Source organism: Aedes aegypti, chromosome 2, assembly GCF_002204515.2.
Source record: "Aedes aegypti strain LVP_AGWG chromosome 2, AaegL5.0 Primary Assembly, whole genome shotgun sequence".
Lineage (NCBI taxonomy): Eukaryota > Metazoa > Arthropoda > Insecta > Diptera > Culicidae > Aedes > Aedes aegypti.
In genome coordinates, this window is record NC_035108.1 from 281304179 (window position 1) to 281319701 (window position 15523).

At 35.3% G+C, this 15523-nt stretch overlaps 1 protein-coding gene across 4 annotated transcripts; it reads right to left on the reverse strand.

Annotated features, from left to right (window-relative positions):
- Positions 1-467: 467 nt before the first annotated feature.
- Positions 468-12557, reverse strand: LOC5565773 (putative beta-carotene-binding protein). 4 transcript variants are annotated; one of them, XM_021845184.1, is made up of 5 exons: positions 12498-12557; positions 3289-3377; positions 1148-1439; positions 942-1088; positions 468-810 (listed from the first exon to the last, which is right to left on the reverse strand). In XM_021845184.1, the coding sequence occupies exons 2-5, from the start codon at positions 3367-3369 to the stop codon at positions 650-652; spliced, it is 681 nt and encodes a 226-aa protein (XP_021700876.1). In that variant the 5' UTR covers positions 3370-3377; positions 12498-12557; the 3' UTR covers positions 468-649. The 4 variants fall into 4 exon arrangements, with proteins under 4 accessions (XP_021700876.1, XP_001650121.1, XP_021700877.1 ...); XM_001650071.2 differs by having other exon boundaries at positions 12385-12553; XM_021845185.1 differs by lacking the exon at positions 12498-12557 and adding an exon at positions 12346-12373.
- Positions 12558-15523: the final 2966 nt, after the last annotated feature.

Below are 15523 nucleotides of genomic sequence, written 5' to 3' on the forward strand. Positions count from 1 at the left end.
CAAATTTTGTTTAACTTCAAATGAAAGCTACATCTTTTCTCTATACAATGCCACTAAGTTTGCTATGTGTTCCAAGGGAAATATGAGACATATCACGTGAAGAAATACCCAAGATTTATAAAAAAAAAATGGACTTTTTCGCAAACTGTTTAGCTATCTGGCGTACGAGGGGTCCACCAATTTGAGAAAACCGAAAGTACCACTCTTAAGTTTTATAAAAAACTAGTGATCAGTGACATAAAATTTGAATTCTAACAATGGGCGATCTAAGAATTTTACTTCCGTCAACTGGTCCAAAGAAAAATCGATGGCACAGGTACTAATAATGATCGATAAGGGACACATAGGCATAAAACTAACAGTTTTAAGTACTGTTTTATTAGTTAAGCTAGTTTCAATCCTTCTGACAGGCTCCATTTTCATATACTAAAGCATGGCTGTGATATATCCTAAAGAAAAATCTAATGTTATTTTTTCCTATGCCACTCGTCTTAGTTTTGTTTCACGAAAATTTTTCCAATAATGCTATGTCTAAACGCACCTTGCGATACCATAGTATCAATGGAAGGCGTTCTGCACAAACCCTTCTATCACAATCGCAAAAATAACACTTTACACTTTACAGTTACGGAATAACAACAGATTCGCCTTATGCTTCTGCTTTGGGCAACAGCCTTCGATATGGTACACGGTTGAACATTTTGTTCACAATGTCTAACATCATTGGCTCCCAGGATTGGCGCGTTTCGGGTAACATTTGCTTGTATAGCGAGGGCCAATACTGGTTGACGAAGTCTAGTGCGACTTGATCTGAAATAGATTATATGTGGTTACCATTCATTGGTTTATTGCAAGATTCAAGCATGCATGTGCGTACAGTGCACTTAATGGTATTAAAGAGGCGACGAAATGTGATTTTCAAGCTCTTTACAGATACTTACTCAGTCCTGGATCTGGGAACAGTCCGGTAGCGTAGACCTTCATGTCTCCTACTTCTGGAGTCATGTCAAATTTGTCAATCAAAAGATATTCTTCTCCTTGACGCTGCGTAGTACGGCCAGAGATTCTCCAAGTGGCGGAAACGTCAGCTAAAATTAAATTTGATATTATTTCATATTGTTATTAAAATTCGTCGGATCACCCTTACATGTGGTCACGTTGAAGTATCCCTTGGACACAACCTTGATGGCGTTGAACCGTCCTTCTCCCTTGTATTTTCCTTCAGTGATCACCTTTGGGAAGTACACATCGACTTCCATTCGGAGGGAACCATCGTCGGCAGTGGCTCGCACATCTCGGATTTGGGCACGACTCAAACCGTATGTTTTGGCATTCTTCAGATGCAGCGATCCGTGCATTTGTTGATTTTTGTACTCGAAGTAGTTGCTGTCCTGGCTGAACGGTTCGATGGCTGGGAAACCGATTGCTGGAATGCCGTTCTAAGCGAATAAAAACAAAAGCCATCAGTTTTTTTTTTTTTGAGACGAATGTGAAATGTTAGCTATTTTAGATTTACTTATTTTGAGTTTCCCTTTTTTAATTTTTTCATTAGCATCATTCATTTGTTTAGTATAAGTTTTGTGTATTAGGCAATAAAGCCGTTTTAATAAAAAAACAGAAACAAGAAACGTGTAGAAACTGAACGTTATCCGTTTTTTGTCACCCTAAATAAATGTCAATCTATCCAGCAGGATACTTTTCACAAAAATAAAAACTAATACCGTATCGTGAGTGTACCAACTACGTAACATAGCGTACCTCGCGGGTTTTTGAACTACCTCACGTTTTCATCAAAAACGGTGATCCTGCTGAATAGATGGTCGATTTTTTGAAAATCTATGCAAACCGTTCCGATTTTTTCGGAAAATGCATGTGTCAACGATGTACCTTCCGGATCTAACCTCGGTTTTAAACGTACCTCAAAATTTTCCATACTTCCTTATATAAACTTTTTTAAACCGCTTTATATGTTTGATAATTGCACAGAATCGGATTCGTTGTAAAATTTTAGTCCGAAAACATGTAAAAAACTTTATACTCAAGTTAAAATTTGACAACTTTATGACAAAAAACGAAATCTCATAACGCTAAAAATGCTACTTCGAATAAACCCCTTAATGTTTACTACAAGACGAGTTTATATAATTGCTTGGATGTATGCAACACTCAACATTAAATATAGAAGCACAAACAAAATATTAGCCATGATGTGAACGGTTTAATATGTAACATATAGAAAATATATGATGCTTAAGTATCAACTATGATATATTAGGAAAGTTTAATGTAATGCAGTAAAGTTTACTAAAATCACCTGAAAATCATTCCAAGGTTCATAAACTACATTCCCACTATACTCACATTGAACGTACCTCGATATATTTCGAATTTTTTAAATAATGTGTAGCACTTCATCATCATCATCATTACCATCAGTGAGCTACATACAATTTTAGGTATTATTACAAGCTGCTTACGATTTTGCTTTCATTTCATATGAAAATTTCTATGGCCTAACTTACCCCAAAATATTTTTATAGCGGGACAAGCACCAGAACCAAAACTTTTCCTACAAGTTTCAAACATTTTACTAAAGAGTAGCACTAAAACATTCAAACAAACGATTTTTGCCAAAAAAGATCAATTCCAAATTACGTTATTGTTTAGAAGGGAGAGAAAATGTAAATTTTACATACATACATATTCGTTTGTATTTTTTTAAATAAAATACGGATTCAAAATTGAACAAAGACATAGTTTAAATTTGAAATGCATCTTGAGAACGATTACTTTTCTATTTTTTTTGAACTCTATTTGTTATTTGTACCGAATTTAGTAGTTGCGGAAACAAAATGGCCGGGAAGGGATCAATAGGATAAAAAGTAGCATTGAAAATCTATGGTCCCACTTTAACGTAAAGCAATACTATCAAAACAGTCTTCAAAAAACTGAATTTGTTTACGTACAACACAATTACTCAGAGTTAATTGCTGTGACAATCTACACAGCTAGGCTGATTGGAGCAGATTACAATAGTAATGTAATGTCAGGAAGAAGAAGAATAAATGCATGGATAATATGGAATTATCGATATAATTTACATACCTGACTAACTTCCTAATGTAATTTCAATAAAATTTCCCACAATTCAAATTATTCTATTCAAACTAACACATACTGATAATCTCTTGATCTACGCCTATTGCTTAATCGAATGTAGTCACGCGTCATTAATTCTGCCTCGTTCAAAAAGCGTTATCAATTAATTATTCACCAACACATACATACCGCCAATTCTGGAAGCAGCCGCTGAATGGAATCCTTGATACACTGCCCAAGTTCAGGGTCGTTGCGGTTACATATGCGCATGAACGATGCTGTAATGAATAAGAAAGATTAATTCAGACTTATCGCCTATTGTATCTGCCAGGAAAAGAATTGCATCTGAGGTAGGCAACGTGCTGTTCGTATGCGAGAATGAAACTCGACATGCTCTTCTCCTACGTAGGCAGGCACATGTGAAAAGCGGTTCACATTCAACGGTCACGAACCTCTCAGCATTTTCCGCTGCAAGTCATTCACAGTTCAAGCACGAATGTGTGCAACTGTTTCGTAAGGTGCGCAGTAGCCCACTTGACCAACTTACAGCAGCTTGCTACCGTTTTGATTTATATTCCGGACAATTCAATTTGCATGGCAAACATACGAGCTGAAATATCGTTAGAATGTTTGTAGTATTTCATGATGATTTCCAAGTATTATTTTGGTAAATAATTGTCTAGCCTCATTTCTAACGCCTCGTTATTTATTTGAAATGAATAAGGATATTATTGTTACGAACTTTTACATTTATAAGATTGTGGATGCACTACAATTGTATATTTCAAGGTCTTCAAGGGTCCGTAATTTGGATCACAACGGTAGTTCAAGCCAGCGAGAACGATATTTTAATGTTAACGCATGGGAAGCAATTCTGATTTCGTTTGATCCGGATCCACTGTGCAACGATAAATCGATTTCCAACGTTATGTTCATGCATGTTGTGAAACTGCACCGTGTTTAGAGATGCTACCGTTACGTTGCTCACCGTGAAAATCTAGATAACATTGAAGTTGGTTCCGTGTATGTTGATTATTTCAGCTTAACATGTAATTCGAACTAGTGAATAATTAAATTTGAGATTAGCTTGTCGCTTTTCTAAGCTGAATATTTTTAAATATGTCATCTCAAAACTGCTCAATCTGACGCAAACTTTACAATGTGTGGACAGAAATTGAATTTTTCAGAAGTGCTCTGATTTCGTTCAAATTTTGTGAGTCGAATCATTGTTCAACAATATTGGAGCCGTATTTTTTATTTTAGTATAAGTTTGTGCTTGTTTAGGTTAGGATGGTTCAAAAACTGATTTTTTTTGCTTGATTAATTTCCTAGACACAGACAAATAGACGTCACACTTTCATCAATGTCCATCCATGCGGGTGGCCAATTTACCCGCAGCGCTCGCAATCCACCACCGCCATCTTGGGCGAACATGCCCTCGTGACTATGATTTTGATCGCAATTTGTTCTAAGTGTTACGTATGTACCCTAGATTTAACTTTTTTGATTCTAAGGGCCGATTTCTTCATTCTCGCTTAAGCCTTTAACCACGTTTATCCATATGGTTAAACTAGGTTAAAAGCCTAAGCGATGGTGAAGAAACCGTTTATAAATGGAAAGACTTCCGGTTTGTTTCAGTCTCTTATCTATTGATTGGGAATCTTCAAATAAATAATGACTATATATTTTTCCAGTCCCCTGCTCAAATTTTCACAATAGATTCCTAAATGAACATAATTAAGATTATAATTACGATTGATAATTACGAGTTGATTTTTTCATTAATAATAGGCTACATTACTGTGCCCATTCAGCAGCTTTCAAAACTCCAATTTTCTATTTGTAAAATGTAAAAAAAATTGTCAATTCTTGGATTTTTATGCAATTACTTCTTAGAATCTCTCCAACAGTTCCAACACTCTCGTGCAAATTTTTGGGATCACGGTTCATTTAAAAGACGATGAGTTTATTTCACTTCGTACGTATTTATACAAACACATTGTACTAATTTTGTTTACTAAATGTTTACTTGCAGTTGTGACATTTTCCAAAAAAATACACTGAAAAATACATGGATAATTTCCTCAGCATTGGATCAACCAATGTTTGAAATCAGTACGGCATTAGAACCCTAATGTACCATAATCTTTTAAGAACATCTTCAAAATTTCGACGGAAATCTAAAAATTATTCAAAATCATTCATTTAAGTCATCGTACAAAAGTTTGGTCAATCCTTAGTGATCAATCCTTAGTTAATTTGATTAATTGTTTCACAATTTCCAATCAAGAATATTTCCGACAGTTTATCCATGATGTTTTGTTAATCTCTGGGATTCTTCAAGAAATTCCTCTAATTAATCTTTCAAGAAATGATACAGGAACTTTCTTTCAGCATTATCTTCAAAAACACCTCAATTAATAATAATTTATAAAACTTCTCAAGAAACTTAAAAAATTCAAGAATTTCCAAAAAGCGGGAATCCACCATTTATTCTTGAAGACATTCTTCCCACAATGTCTCTACTCTACTCTTCGCTGGCATTCGAACCCACTGGTCTTGCTGAATAACTGCACGTTTACCGCTATGGCTCTTTGGGCCCCTTCGCACAATGGTTTGAACCGCAAAAAAAAAGATCACCCGCTATTTCAGCATCAACGGTTCAAAGCGTAGATTAACAAACGAAACACTGGCGAAATGGCCATCGACCACTCATTTAATGATTATTTCTAATTATTTATGTTTCAAACCTCACAACCAGTGGCGCTCGTATCGTTTTACTTCGTGTTTGACGTTTCACACTACCGTCATCTGCACTCTGCAGGTCTTGTTGCACGAAACAGTATTTCGTGCAACATGCTCACCATATAAACATGGCATAGACAACATACGTTGGTCTTTAATCATAAGCGTGTAAAAAGCTTTGTACTAGTCATTTTAAAGTATGTCCACAGACAAACAGACGTAATGCTGACGAAATTTCCATCGACTCATTTAACGATCATCTCTAATCGCTCATTTAACGATCATCTCAAATTATGTTATAAACCTCACAACCAGAAGCACTTTCATCGTTTTTCTTCGTATTTGACGTTCCACACTAACGCCATCTGCAGGGCTTGTTTCACGAAACGGTATTTCGTGCAACATGCTCACCAAGTGATGTTGGTCTAAACTGGGCATCGCATTTTAAAGAAATTTGTTCTAAGTGTTACGCATGTTTGTCTGTATATCGTTAAACTCCTATTACGCGGCGCTGTCATCAAATTGGGTAGGCTTTAATTTTGCCGCTTTATACACTTTGACGCTGATTTCGACATTAAAAACAAATTGAAATTTGTTTGAGCCTCCATGTCTGTACTCTGCGATCATGGTGTGAACTGATAACTTTTGTAGGAAATTACTTTTAAGTTTTACTTATGTTTGTCTGTGGTTGAAAATATTGTTGTACATGTTTAATATGTCCTGTTTCTGTCCGGGATGAACCACTACGACCAGTTGTTTTTAATCTTTTGTGGCATACCCGTGTTCTTTGTTTAGTGCATAGTTTCCCAAACTGTGTGTCGCGACCCCCAGGGGGGTCGTGAGCTAGTCTTTGGTGGGTCGCGAAAAAATTCCAAAGTACGAATTTATTGCCAAAGTTTTTTTCTATGTTTCCTTAAACTTAAATTCTTACTTTATGTAAAAACAAGTTTTTTCCAATGATCAGGAATTCAGTCAGTTGGCACTATCTATATTATTCTAAGGTTAAGGTCTAAGGCTGAGAAGAACGTCGCCAATACAGCCTTCTTTAATCGTTCTTTCTTAATAAGCCATACTCGGCCATCTTGATGATGATTTAATTTTAATTTAATATTTGCTTTTGACTCTGAGACAGTTTTAATTAATTCACCAATAAGTACGATAAATTACAATTTATTACAATGTGTTAGGATTTCAGATTTGTATAATTAATATATATTTTCAAGAAATTATTGGAAATATATCAAACCGATATCTTTATTTTGTCTAGGAGTTATTTATTTTAAAGTGAAAAATTCAACTTTTTCATTTCTATATCGCGAAAAGTTGCAAAATAGTCATTTAAGCAATGAGTTGCAAAATGATGATTTTTTCAGCACGAGTTGGATAATTACTACGAGTGATGAAAAAATCGAGTTTTGCAACGCGTTGCATACAACATTTTTTGCAATTACGAAAAATGCCGTCTAGTTGGATTATTTCTAGAAACAAAAGGCAACCCACATGGACAAACATCCACGTGTACTGTTGACTCAGAGTTTTGAATCACGTAGGCTATGATACTGTTCTCACAGGACTTTCACAAATTTTCACTCTTCCATCGGTAGCGCATTTGATCTACATTCAGAACAGGTAAGTCACTGCTTTCACATGCAGTTTTCTGCCGTATTTTACACACAGTTATTCCGCAGAAAGATCCGGATTTTTGTGAGTTAACGTGCTAACCTAACTACATCTTCTACGTCCGCTAGGCGATCCTATTCTTAATCAGAATGGCTCTTCTGAGTCGGATTTGGATCGCCCAACGGATGTAGAATAAGAAACTAATTAAACAAGTTTTTGCAGAATCCAGAGCAATTAGAGAAGGAAAAGTAGGCCATTATATTGATCAACTCCTGGATGAAAAGTAGGCTCATATACAACGGAATTGCAAAATAGTTATTTATGCAACAAGTTGCAAAATGATGATTTTTTAGCACGAGTCGTACATTTATCCAACGAGGCTCGCCGAGTTGGATAAATATGACGAGTGCTGAAAAAATCGAGTTTTGCAACGAGTTGAATACAACATTTTTTGTAATTACGAAAAAGCCATTTCAATCGGATTTTTTCTAGGATAACAAACATATCTCTAGTAAACCCACGTGGACATCCGTGCGTAGTATAGACTGAGTATTTTTCAATCAGGTAGGCTGTGATATACACACAGCAGAAGTCTGTCACAAATTTTCACATTCCCAATAATACCTACTGATCTTTATTCTACATTGAAGACATACCAGGTAAGATGCCGCGAATAATTTTCAATTATGTTTTACAGTTAATATTAACAGCCTACGCAAACTGTAGCGTTAAACATTGGGTTTACTTGTAAGTAAGAAAGCTGAACCTACTACAGCCTCCTCTAGGCCCGCTGAACGCTCTGCTTCCAAATAAAAATATCATGAATCGGATCCGGACCACCCAACGTTATAGAATAAGTAGTTGATTGACAAATTATTGAGACATTTGTAGACACTAGATGAATGCCGTTTGAAAATACATTTTAATCAGTACTGAAAAGTGCTACTTTTCAGCACCGAAATGAGTGCTGAAAAGTAGCAATTTTCAGTACTGATTGTTTTGATAGGAAAAGTAGGCCATTATGCCGTCCATCCTGTCGATGAAAAGTAGGATGATATGCAACGGAATTGCAAAAATGACATTATGGATTGAATAATTACCATGGAATACAGCTAAGAACAAACACGCTTAGATTGTAGCAAATGCAAGGAAATATAATTAACATAAATATACCTAAATTAGCCAAAGACACGAGAAGACACGGATGAGTCAACCAGGGAAAGATAGTATAGATTTGACTTTTTATTGAAATTTTTTTTGCAACTTTTAACTAAATATTTAAGATGTTTAAGTAGAGAAAGGTGATTTTCAATAATTGATTTTATCGACAAACTGAAAAAATAGAAATCTTGGAAGCAGATTACATATTTTTTCAAAAGCACTTGCAAAATTTTGACGCAAAAATGTGAACATTATTCCAAATCAATAAAACAGTCGTTCAAGTCATCCTGCAAAAGTTTGAGTTTAGTATGGTGTATCGTGCCAAAGTTTAGTTTACTAAAATTAACTCAAAACACGAAAATTATGTAAAATTGCATTCCAATTATATTATATTATGTTCGTTTAAACAAGCCATTGACTATCGAAATTGTTTAGCAGGAAAAATAAAAGAACTTGTCAGAAACTACCCAGTGTACCACGTATCGTATAAGAATGTGCATCCAAAATCACATATTCGTACGTCAAAAATCAGAATTGCAAAACATGCCAAATAAGGCATTTTCAATGTCTACACAAGTTGTATATAAATCCCCAATACGATTCATAAACGACAATCTGTGTTGACAAACAAAACATCATATATAGAGCATCACAAAATCGCGTTATGTTGTATAAACTGACAGATCATAAATCAATCCAGAAAGCATCATATGAAATCGCAATAACTTAGCAAAAATTGCCTCCAAAACTTGGTATCTGCTGACGATGGGCCTCGAAGAACAACATAGTAAGTGTCGCTGAACATGAAACATGCGTTAATATTGGCAAATAATCACCACTCTGTTATATGATCCTTGGTGGTACAGTAGTAAGGTGTCCGCTCCCTAATCCAGAGGTCGCACGTTCGAGGTTTACTGGAGACTTTTTTTTTTATTTTCATTCAAATTTTGTGGCATCGTATTTCTGATCAGAGAAAGTCTGAAAAAGTCGTGCTAAGTACGCATACAGCCTCTACTTTGGTACGTATATAGCCTTTTTGTGCATTCTATACGATTGAATTGATTCATATAGAATGATGTATAACAAAAGTTATACCTACCAAAATGTTGGCTGGGTAATTTTTATATTTAAAACATGGGTGACGAACACTGGATCACTTTCACCAGTATTCGTCAGGTTTTATTTTGAGGTGTCTTACGCAAGTTATGTTACGCTTCACAGGGGGATTAAGCCAAGCGAGACAAGCCTTACACATTTTTGGGAAGACTCGTACAAAAAGCGTGACTAACGGGAGGGGGCGAGTCGATAAAGTTAAAATTTAGCGTCACATAATTTGTGTTCCTTCTTCTTGGAATTACGTCCTCTCTGGGACAGAGCCTGCTTCTCAGTTAAGTGTTCAATGAGCACTTCCACAGTTATTAACTAAGAGCCTTCAATTACAAAGTTGTCATTTTCGCATTCGTATATCGTACGATGATATTGTATGCCCAGGGAAGTCAGGGAAATTTCATTACGAAAAGATCCTGGATGGACGGAGAATCGAACCCAGACAACCTTCAGCATGACTTTGGTTTGTAGCCGCGGACTCTAACCAATCGGCCAAGGAAGGCCCCTACACATAACACTGCGGAACACGTTTTTGGCTCAAGCATCAAAATAACAATACTTATTTAATTAATTGCTGAATCCAATGCCATTTTCAAAAATATCACAACACGTCTAGTTTTTGAGATATTGACTGTTGAAAATCCAAATTTCAACCAACTTGCATGCAACAATACCTACTTATACACAAAGTTCATTAAAGTTTCGATGCTCAAAAGTCGTTTTTTGGTGGTTTAGAAAGTGTTGTATTTTGCCATATAAGAGAAACGAATAATTTTGTATGGAAACTGCAAGCATGTTGAAAAAATCGATATGATCGAAATTCTACCGTGCAATTTCAACTAAATTATACCTGAAATGAGAGTTTAAGTCCTATTTTGCAAGTTTGGTAAATCATACTTAAAACATCAATAAAACTAGTATACTAGTATACAACTTTGTCGATCTACAGCTAAAAATTGTGACGTGCTGGAACATTTCTGACAAGGGAAGGTCACGATGGTGTTACACGGGGTTTTAAACCGGACTATTTTTGTTAGATTCTACATGTCTAAATATGAAAACCCCCAAAGCCTTTCAGGTGATGGACCAGGGGTGTAGCCAGGAGGGGCTTTAAAAGGAGCAATTTTGTACTATATTATATTATTAAGCCAATTGGAAATACGACAAAAATATTTTTTTAGTAATTATTGTGGTGGTAGAGAACAGAATTGGCATTGATCTATGTTCAAAATGTATTTTTTCCATACCATAGGCGCAATCGGGATGGGTTTCTTATTGGTATACTATTTCAATAAAACCAAATTCGTTTGGTGTCCATATTCCATGTTAGTTACGCCAATGGCATAAAAATACATTACAAACATACACTAATGTCAATTCTGTTCATTATTATCGTAATAGATACTGAGAAAAATCTTTTTGACATATTTTTACTTGACTCAATAATATTATATTCGTACAAAACCGACCCTTTCTGAGCCCCTGTTGGCTACACCACTGGTCCATCACCCGAAAGGTTTTGGGGTTTTTGATATTTCGACATGTAGAATCAAACAAAAATATTCCGGTTGAAAACCCTGTGTAACACCATCGTGACCTTCCCTTGTGAGAACAGTATCAGATTTAACGACCCAAAAACTACTATAGACACATAATTTGATTGACACACCAAAAATGTTATTTTTGTTACATTGTGTAATTTGTGTACCATCCCTAATTTTAATTCCTGAATTCGTCACATGCATTGATTTCTAATGGAGGGAAGCGCATTTAGAAACACTATGGCAAAACAAGGGGCAATGGACCAAACATTTCAAGGAAAACTATTTTTTCAAATTTTGAGGTTTCTATGTATGCCTATCGGCATCGTTAATACTGTTGCATAGCAAATACTGTTACTATTGCGAATATCGATGCATCTACCTTACATACAGCTACATATTTTTTCGTCTGCCAGGAGGGGAGGTCAACGGTGAAATTAAATCTAGCATACAAGATAAACATTAACCTTCCAAAACTCACATTGAAGGCTTTTAACCAACAGACATACGAATTATGTTCACTTTTAAAAAACGATACTTTGTCAGAGAAACAAGATTTTGATTTTCTAGTAGGTCATATTGTATGCTGTACAAATATGGGCCAATATGGAACAAATGTCGAATACTATATCAAACTTGCAATAGACGTATAACATATTAGTTAATGTTTAGAACAGTCATAGAAAGGGTTGCTTTTAGACGTTCAAAAAGTCGAGTCATTTGATTTGAGTACAGCTTAGTAATAAGGATGGAAGTTGGGCATTAATCCGTTGTAGTAATTTTCCTTCACTTTCCTTTATTTTTCACAGAAAATCTACTCGAAAGCGCCTCTTAGAACGTAATCGATTAGGAAAACGAATCATTAGTACTAGCTTTCTCAGAGACATGTAATTATATGACTTTCAATATTTTATGTCCGCTTGCAGTATTCCTCATTCACTAATCGGTCCCTCTTTAAAAGTTGTCAATCACATAACAAAACGACCAGTAATTAATGCTTCAACCGGTTAATAAATCATGTGAGCAGTACAATAGTTTCACTATTTTCTTCTGAGTTTATGACACTGGGCACCTTTAGGGACCTATTTACACCGGTAAGTGCATCACTTACGTAGTTCAACTTCTGGATTATCCTGGAACTCGATCGCACTGGTTAGTGCACAAACAGCGCACAAAAGCACTAGCACCTTCATTCTAAGTCGGTTTCAGATTTTACGATCTCACCGGAAGTCGACACTTTTCAACTACTGCAACTCACAAACGTATCTGGCGGGAGGTTTCACTAGAACACTTCTTTTTATATTGATCTGGTGAATAAGTGTGAGACTTTTACATCGTAGTGCACTACTGCATACCGGCGTGATCTCAAACTTACCTGCCTTGAAACGAAAATTACTAGTGTATGTATATTGAGAAGCATTTACTACGCATAGAGAGACGCTACTGCATTCGTCTACTCATTGGTTTGAGGGATCGAGTGGCAAAATTTTTAGAGTTGAACGGAAATATAATCGTTAAAAATTTACAAATCTTGACTTGGTCTGCAAATTGTGTCAATGTATATATTAACTTTGTAATCTGGGTAATTTTGAAGCTTGAAATTATAAATCATATATGCATCTCAATATCTGACATTCCTATACAAAAGATGTATTTTGACATTTATTTTCAGAGATACAAACTTCCATACAGAGATACATACTGGGGGCCCAGATAGCCGTAGCGGTAAACGCGCAGTTATTCAGCAAGACCAAGCTGAGGGTCATGGGTTCGAATCCCACCGGTCGAGGATCTTTTCGGGTTGGAAATTTTCTCGACTTCCCAGGGCATAGAATATCTCCGTACCTGCCACACGAAATACGCATGCAAAAATGGTCATTGGCATAGTAAGCTCTCAGTTAATAACTGTGGAAGTGCTCATAAGAACACTAAGCTGAGAAGCAGGCTCTGTCCCAGTGGGGACGTAACGCCAGAAAGAAGAAGAACATACTTCCAATTTATTTTTTTAAATTTAAAAACCTTCAAATTTGCTTCAATCATTTTTTATTGTTCTAATCTAATTTATACAGACATAAGCATGATTTTCACTTCAAGTGTTAGTGAACACAATTGTCAAAATACCTGCGAAGTAAAATAAACTAATTGTCTTTTCGAAAGAGCCATAGATATTTGAGTAATTTTCGCTGAGACCGGCCCACTATTTACACTTGGTCTTTCAAAATGTTCAAATTTATGCTTATTCGAAAGCTCCTGCCCGACCAGTTGATTACAACAAAATTGTAGCAAAATCATATCAAGATTTGTTACAAATAACAAGTTTTGTTTTATTTTTATAAGAAGCACTTTGAGTTGATGGAGGAAATTATAACATAAATAATACAAAATCAGTTATAATAACAAATAATGTTTCAAACTTGTTTCAATTGAAAATATTGCTGTTTGCATTTGAGAAGCAAACCTTGGCCAAACGTCCTACAAATGCGGTAACACTAAACAATCAAAGGACACCTTGCAACGATTATATAAATCACCACCGGCCTAGCAGGAAAAATCTTACCGCGTTTGGTGTTCCCGCAATTGATATTTGCATTTCAAACGCAAACAGCAATATAATTATAACAAAATTTGTTTAAAAAAATGAAAGAGGTTGTTCATAACAAATTTTGTTATAACTCAGTTATGGAAAATAACAACATAAATTGTATTTTTGTCCGATTTGAAACATAGTGAGTTACATTTTTGTGTAAATTATAACATATTTTGTTTCAATTTTGTTTAGTGTAGAGGAAATGGTGTAATATTTTTTATTTTAACTACTAAACGGCCAAAATTATACCATATTTTGATAGAAAAACGCGCTAACTGAGTAACAAAATCTGTTACAACTTTGTGATAATCCACTGGTGGGGTGTAGAGTATGCTTAGTTAACGAGATATATCTTAGAATCCAATTCCATTTTATATCAAAACTTTTAAGGCACAAATCTTGCCAAGGAAGCAATAGGCAGCATTTAAATTACTATTTTAGTCTTATGCATTAACAGCATGCTTAAAATAAGAAGATCAGTTTTGTTGACTCACTATCTCTTGAGATTAATGCCTTTGAAAACGCGAGTAGAGTCACATTTCGGTGATGGCCATCTTTGATCATTGATCTCTGATATGTTTCACCTTAAATCATAATTAATATCAGTTTATGAATATCTTAGATTCAATATTGCGATCAAAACGAAAAAAAAATTGACCGACATTGAACTGTAAACCATAAATAACCAATATAACCTTCAGAGGCTTCATTAAAAATGGCAGCATGGATTTAATTAGCACTTTCTGTTAGTAATCAATAAAACCTCTATTGAATGTTACAAGGATTTTTATGGGATTCATATGAAAATTTGAACGTTTATCAGTCAATTGGTTTAGAGAAACAATAGGTTGCAAAAAATACAGTAGTCTGTAAATTTTTACCGAGCTTTCTACGTCTGAGCAGTTCAGCAAAACTTAGAGGCCTAATTATACCGTCATTTTCAGGAACATGATGTTGATATTTGTATTGCAGTCTTTGAATGTCAATGCATTTTGACTACTGATAATATGAAGGGTTGTTCAATTCAGATCAATGGGATTTTTTTTACTGAAAGTTCGGCTGTTGTAAGCTTGGTAAAAAGCACTTATTTCCGGCCCACAAGAAATCTGTGCCAATTTTCGGATTTTCATACAAAGTAGGCCAAAACCGTATTGATGGGCCGAAAATTTGTGCTAGGTCGAAAATTGGTGCTTTTCTCTTATTACTTTTTTCATTCTTTATTATGGAGATTTCCAGCCCTAGACTGGTTCGTCTTATACGGGATACTGTATTCAAAGGGTTTTAAATTTTAGTTAGTTTTTTTTTGTAAATTCAGCCATAGGTTCCGTGAGAACGCCGTCCTATAAACAAAAAAAAATTGTTTTTTTGGGTTTTGTCCGGAACCCGCATAGGGGAAGAGCACCAATTTTCGACCCAGCACTAATTTTCGACCCATTCATACGAATTTGGCACAGAATTCTTGTGGGTCGAAAATTAGTACTTTTCCCCTATTACTCTTTTAGTTTAAGGGTTTTATTTTGAAATTATATCCAAGATTTTCTTTGATAGTTTTGTCCCAGATTTCCAATATTTCGTTTCAAATTCGAGCCTTTGATAGTCTAAACACTCATTCTACATACCGTTAAACGGAGTAAGTTTGGTAGTGTGGAAGAAACCCTGATTA